General features: G+C 36.7%; 1 protein-coding gene across 1 annotated transcript; it reads right to left on the reverse strand.

The window, feature by feature from the left end:
* Nucleotides 1-1,256: 1,256 nt before the first annotated feature.
* LOC102627563 (uncharacterized) lies at nt 1,257-5,389 on the reverse strand. The gene is made up of 3 exons (XM_052443230.1): nt 5,148-5,389; nt 2,643-4,647; nt 1,257-1,653 (listed from the first exon to the last, which is right to left on the reverse strand). Exons 2-3 carry the CDS (start codon nt 4,633-4,635, stop codon nt 1,643-1,645), a joined length of 2,004 nt encoding a protein of 667 aa, XP_052299190.1. The 5' UTR covers nt 4,636-4,647; nt 5,148-5,389; the 3' UTR covers nt 1,257-1,642.
* Between the last annotated feature and the right edge of the window lie 2,070 nt (nt 5,390-7,459).

Genomic DNA, 7,459 nt, shown 5'->3' on the forward strand with positions numbered 1-7,459 from the left:
ATACGGCGTTTCTCGTTGATAAAAGACCTCACCCTCGTCTTCACCGACACAGAAGATGAAGAAGAGTTGTTGGCTTGAGTTTCAGTTGATTTGGTATCCTCTTTGTAGGTTTGGCTGACTTGAACCTGCTGCATACCTGCCTTGACATCAATGATATCTTTTTGAAACCTTTGAATTCAATCATGTAGCTCAGAATTGCTTTCACTGTTCTGTTGCATAATGTTCATAATGAATGTGTCTATGGCCGCCTCAGATTCATGGGCAAAATGAATCATCTTCTTGCTGCTGTTATAACCCCTTAAGCAAGGCAACAATTTTAACATTATTGCCCTACTTTTTCTTAATTCTAATATTGTACGTATACTATTACATACCCTCCCCTCACTGTGTGGCATATCATTTCATTTACGTACCTGGGGCTTTTTTTTTTTCTTTATTCTTCTTCTCCTTTTTTTTTTTTCAAATTTTCTTTTTCAATTATTATAAAAATCTGTCGGCACCAGTCTTGTAGTACCCAAAAAAATCTTCTTAACTCCCATCTCTCGGCGTCTGCATCAAAAATCTTATCTCTGCAGAAACGTTAGCATTCAATTCGGTAACATTTGAGAAGAAGATTTTTGGGGCCCTACAAGGCTGGTGCCGACAGATTTTTTTAATATTTGAAAAAGAAAATTTGAAAAATAAAAAAGGAGAGGAAGAATAAGGGAAAAGAACAGGGCACCTAATGATTGCATGTTTTGCTGTTGTCTTACTCATAGATATGGGGTCGGTGCAACTGTATTATCGTACCACAGTTGCATCCAATTGTTGGATTTACTTAAATAAGTAGAGTCCATTAAAATTTAACGATTGCACCTAAATCCACTTAGATAGGTAGAGTCTATTAAAATTTAACGATTTGGTACAATTATAGCACGGTACCATAATTACACCACAGTTTTCCCCTAGATATGAAGAAATATACTAAACCCTTTACTTTCACGGTTCTATCATAAATGCTACTGCAAATTGGTAAACAATTCAATCCTTCACCTTTCTTTATTTTTATTTTTTTTCAATTTTCCTATTTTCATCATAATAAGTGATGAGACTTGTGAATCCAGGATTTATCCCAAGCACAATCACTAAGAGAGCGGCAAGCAATAACATGGAGCTCATCAATCTGCTCTGTATTGTATAAATAAATAACTCAAATCATATTACCATATTAAATGTCATGTCCAGAATTATATAACAGGATTTGATAGCAAACAACAGAATGAATACACAAATATATTCAACTTGTTAATTCAAGACTAGAAAGCAGTACAATTGTTATTTTATAACACAATAAACCAACGCAGTGGCACCACGCAATCAGCCCTTTGCTGAAATAAAATCAAACATCTGCCAAAATTGAAATCAACAACGATCAGAATAGCACCACTCCTGCTGAAATAAATCAAAATTTTCATTCAGCTAAAGTTGGGACCTAAGTGATCAGAGTTACAAAAAGGTTTGGTTTCACAAATGGGATAAACAAAATGCTTCAGAAAATTCCAAGATACACTTGATCCTCTACTCATCCAAAAATTCCCAACACATTCCTCGATCGGCCTCATGGCTCTTTTGCACATTTGCCGTCCCCCAAATTCAATAACTATTAAGTATAACCTGTCGAATTCAAAATGAGAAATATCAGCCAATTATCTATAATATTATACATGACATTAAAGCATACAAAAACTAGTGCAGGTAAAAACAATGTCAAGAACAGATATGACTATATGCAACCCCAGAAATTTGTAAAGCACCTCTTACTTTTTTGTTTTTTATTTCGTTTTCCTTGTGAAGAGGGATAAGACTTAATAATATACGACTTGAGGGGTATATAATAATTCTGAAGGAAAAAAAAAAGTAATGAAACTCAAAAGGATAGTGCGAGCTTTCAAAGTTGCATTACCAAAAATCTGTAAGAAACATCTGGAAACACAATGAATTTAATAAGAAATGCATCTTCACTTATGTGAAGAATTTCTGATATACTGTTAGAGAAAATAAAGTTTGAACTTTGAAGCAATAGATGGGAGCAGAAGTTATATCTTTGGCATTCTCTCAGTAAATAATAGTATTGTAAACAACCTGAGAAAAATTGCACGTTTTACAAGTCTTCCATACACATTATAATCTCGAGGAAATAAAGCAAGTCTATCAAACAACCTGATAAACAACAGTCACAAAGCCTTGAAAAGATTTCTTCACAAACTACAATTGCATTTTTGATAACCAAGCAATTTCTAAGAGATACAGAATTTATCAAAGAGTACTCCCGCAAAAACCTCGATCCAAAGAAATCCCATAAACAAAGTGATTAATTGCATGTGAAGCTTGGCTTATAACTTTTGACTCAAGATATGCAAGAATGAAGAATTGAAAAAGAAACAGGGGAAAAAAAGAAAGTTAAACAATGTAAACCACAGCACCAGATTCTAACTCCCTATCAAAGTACGAAGTTATCTTTCTATTGTTTCCAGATGTATCACAACAAATGCAAGCCACAAAGCATAGAACAGTCAATGTTAGCGACTAAATTTTATATTCAGTTTATGTGACTACCTCCTCCGATGTGTCTGCTTAGATCAATGCTGCTGTTTAGTGCTTACTCTTTGGTTTAGAAGTGATCTTCCCATACGCAATGAGCCTAGAGTGAGAGAGCTTAAGTTTCGCCTGTCGCCGCCTTGTCTTGGCTCGTTTAGATAAATTACCCACATCACCATTTGGTCCTTCCTGGTGTGCCTTCTCATTCCTCTTGGCAACTACCTCTGAAGCTGTTGTTTCAGCATCAACCTTTAACCTCTTCTTCTTACCAACCTTCCAATCATCAGATTTTTGTCCATGAATAGCATCCTTATTCTGCAATTTTAGCTGATACCTCTTAATATCAGGAACCTTCCATTCTTTCTCCCGATAAGGAGCAAGCTTCTTCACAGAAACATATTGATTCAAATCCCTGTCATTCATCGTTAATATTTCTCCAGTCTTCAATCCATATCTATTAGGTTTTACCTTTGCATACTTAAACCTTGTTTTCAAGTCTCCAATTGTATCTTCATAATCCAACTTATAAAATTCCTCCAACATTTCCTCTTTCGCTTTCTTGACAAGTGACATTTTGCGCTTCTTCTTCCTCTTACTCTCCTCAAAAACCTCTCCTTGCTCCTCTCCTCTCTCACTTTCTGCTTCATCATTATCATCATTGCCACCTCCCTCACTTTCTCCTTCACTATCATCATCATTAACAGCCTTCTCTAACTTATGCTTTAGACTCCTCTCCCTAGCAGCCTTAAAACCATCACCAGACTCAATCACATCCCAACCCTTGGGAAGTCCCAGCAGTTCATCCTCTTTATCAAAATCTGGTTTCTCAATATCACCCTCATCTTCTTCCCTATCCTGACCAAACTGTGGGTTCACATCCTCAGCATCATAATACTTTGCATCAAACACTGCCTTCATCATCCTATCATACTCCTCAGGATCAAATTCATCATCCAAATCTTTTAAGCTCATCGGCAGATCTTCTTCCTCCTCAAACCCAGCAATTGCCATAACCTTTTTCATCCTTTCTTTCATCTCCTTCTTCTTCAAGTTCTTCAAATGTTTTAACTCTTCCTTTCTCTCCATCTCTGCAATTTTCATTCTCTCCTCTTTACTCTTCCGTTGCTCTTTCCTTGCATTCTCCTTCTTCCTCACTGACCCTTCCACTTTCCTCGAATGACCCATTACTCTATCTTCCACCTCCTCCTCATGCCTAAAAGTTGTCTCGTATAGCTCTTGCCTCTCAAGCTCCTCATCTTCTTTCAACAAATCTTCCACCTCCTCATCAATATCCACATTTTTATTATTATCTTCCTTATCAATCCACATTTTATTCTTGAAGAAATCTTTTAAAAACATCTTGTTCTCATCCAATTCACCATCCCCACCAAAATATTCATCTAATTTCTTAACAAACTCATCATTATCATCGTCTTCAACATCTTCACCGTCATCTCCCTTGTTTTTCTCTTTCAAGAAACCATCCGCTTCCTCCTCATTTCCCTCAGCTTCATTGACTGCATCCAGGAATGCTTTCCTTATCTCCTCTTGTTCTTCATAGTAACTCTGTTTTTTCTTTTTTTCACCCAAATCTTCTTCATTCTCTTCTTGAAACTCAGGCCCCTCTTCAATCAAATGCCTTGCCATAACATCTTTCAAATACATTGCTTTATTTGTTTCTCTCTTCTTTTTTCCCATCTTTTCACTTTCTTCTGTTTCCCCTTCTCCTTCACTCCCATCAGATTCAGAATCAAAAAGCTTAACATCTTTCTCTTTAAGACTCGGGTCTTGCTTCTTGATTAACAAGAGTGCTTTTATGAAATCCAAATCTTTCTTGCTATTCCCTATTATATCATTGTTATCTTCATCCGACTCAGATGACTCATCCTCCGATTCCTCATCAGATTCCTTGATCAGTCCTTTCTTTTTCATCTCCTCATACCTTTGAAGTTCTTCACGTTTCTTGTTGTGCTCCAATCGTTTTGCATATTCTTTGTTTATCTCAATCTTTGATACATCATCATTGTCATCCTCGTCAAATAGTTTCAATTGTCCCATTGTCTCTTGTAACTGCATAGAAGAATAGTTCAGGGATTCGTCAACAATTTAATAAGACAAGGTGAAAAAGAAAATATAAAACGCGCACACACAGAGATAGCCAATTTTCGGGTTCAAAAACAAAGTTCAGTTATTCGGTTCTGAGCATTTTTGAGTTATCAATTAGTCTAAAATTCGCACGACTAACCAGCTAAGATTTTATCCTTAGTTTGTACCACAAATTAACTTGAAACTACAATCACTCAAAGCATCACGATTGTACAAAGCACATTACTATTGATCATTTACGTTCTTATCATGGGCTAGCCAAACGAAATCATATTTAACATTACAAAATGCAAAGATATTAACAAATTAATTTAACTAAAACCCCGTTTCCATTCAATTTGCAATTCCAAAGCATAAATTAGTAAAACCAAACAAACAAACTCTAAAAAGATAATTTTGTTGTGCGAGCTCTTACAGAACAAAGATGAAAGTAAAATAAAAAAAAATAACACCAGAAACTTAACCTTAACCAAAACAGAACCACTATTGCTTTCAGACAGCAGCGTGGCAACGGTGGAGCTGAATAGGCGCCGAGACGGCGGCCAGTTGTCCTGGCGCCGGCGATTGCGAGACTGTAGGTGATGGTTTGATAGCGCCGGTGGCGAGTACCGACAGTGAATGAGTGATTTAGGTTAGGGTTTTGTATGTGAGAAGAGTTTGGGAGTGATTTTGAGGGGAAGATGAATATATGCTTGTTATTATGTGCGTACATTTATGATAATCAAAGGAATCTTTCCTATCAAAGTAGGGAAATTTGCGGCAATAACCATAAAATTTTATGTTTTTTCATCTTAATCCCTTAAATTAATTTCTATCAACATTAGCCATAACAAAATTTTTCTTACCAAAATACCCCTTTCACATCTCTCCCCCAACAATCTTTATTTCACTCATCTCTTCCAATCCGAAGAAACACCCATAGTCAGCGGCAACATCAACCCTCGTCGAAGGCGGCTCCATCCATCATCGGCGTCCAATCTACCATCTACGACCTTCAACAAAACCTAGATTAACCATTTTATTTATATTTCATTAATTTAAAATGAAATTTTAGAATAATAGTGGTTGTAGTTTGAGAATAATGATGGTAGTGTTTGTGGTGGTGGTTGTTGTTTTGGGAGTGATTTGTGATTGTATTGTTTTGGGTTGAATGGTGCTGCCCACCGAGGGAACCGTTGTCCAGCGAAGGGCGCTAGAGCGCGCGCGCCGCTCGCGCTCGTCACTGGGCAACAGCACGCGTGCGCGCTTGTTGTGCTGTCTGTCGCACCAAATTACAGTGGGTTTAATTTTTTTTTCTGTCAAGTCAATTTCTTTTATTTTTATTATAAATGCAATGTAATAATGTTATAAATATTACAGATACATGGCGAAATCAGAATTATCAGAAATCGAACTAGGCAGGATGTATTTTTGTTATGCCGATCACTTTCCGGGTCGAATTTCAAGCATGTGTAATTTATCTTCGGTCGTAAAAGCTATCGAGCAAAAATTAATAAAGCGGCAGTTGAATCTGTTCAAGAAGGACATATTTGGGCATTTCTTGGAGTGTCGAAGCTTTCCATTTAATGGGGTAATTTTGCACAATCTTTTACTGAGGCAAGTGGCCCATGAAGAAGACAGCCGTGAGGATAAGTTATGGTTTCAAATTAGTGAACATTTGATTCACTTGTTAATTGTAGAATGCCTGGTTACTAGACTTTCCTATGGTGTAGATACCGAACTAAGAAATAACAAAACGGTGCATAAGCTACGGAATACGTATTTTGGTGGTGTGCATCGCAAGATCAATCTTAAGGAATTCGATATATTATTTGAGAAGTTGAAATTCGAGGCAATGGACGATATTGACGCATTAAAGATTGCGTTCTTTTATTTTGTGGACAAAGTTCTAAATGCAAGAAAAAATCACTGTCAAATAAATTTCTCATGGCTTAGCGAAGTAGATGATATAGAGTACTTCTGAAAGCATCAATGGGGTCTTTTGTCGTGGGAAATGATATACGAGAGTCTTGACAATGCACTGTACGAGAAAGACGAGAAATTTAAGACGACTCGGTTGAAAAACCCATATCATAACATTGAAAGGTACAATCTTTACGGCTTTACGTCCGGGGTTCAGGTGCGTTGTTTTTTTGTTTATTAATAAGTTTTATAGTATTAAATATTTGATAGTTGTTTTAATAGGTTTTTCACTTTGGTTGTTGCAGGCTTGAATTTATGAAGCGATCGGAGGTTTGCCGTCAGCATGGGTCTTGAAAACGAAGAAGAAGATTCCCGCATCGTGCAATGGAAGTCCATGGCGTCTTCGAGAATCAACTTTGCTGAGGTTTATTCGTTCTTCAACGACGAATCTCGTCTTGTAAGTAATATGTATTAGTTATTTTTTTAACGTTACTAAATTCAAGTTATATATACTTACTTAAAATTTTGGATTGAATTTATGGCAGGGGGACGTTTTACAAACCCTTGAGCCGAATGCAAATGAGACTAGTAGAAAATATTGGCTCACTGTGAAGGATTACATGCCACACATTTCAAACTGGGTTCATAAGGTCGGTATCCTATAAGTACTATTATTTATTTAATCGAAATTTTTGACTTTTCATTTACTAATTTTAAATGCTACTTTATACAGCACCAACCCTCAATCAATGCACTGCCGTCCGTTACAAGGCAATCAGACGAGCATGACGACATACCAAACCCAACACCAGAGCAACGTCATGACACTTCTGAGGATGAGGTGGCTATTGATGACCACCAGGAGCAGACATAC

Source organism: Citrus sinensis, chromosome 6 (genome assembly GCF_022201045.2).
Source record: "Citrus sinensis cultivar Valencia sweet orange chromosome 6, DVS_A1.0, whole genome shotgun sequence".
NCBI lineage: Eukaryota > Viridiplantae > Streptophyta > Magnoliopsida > Sapindales > Rutaceae > Citrus > Citrus sinensis.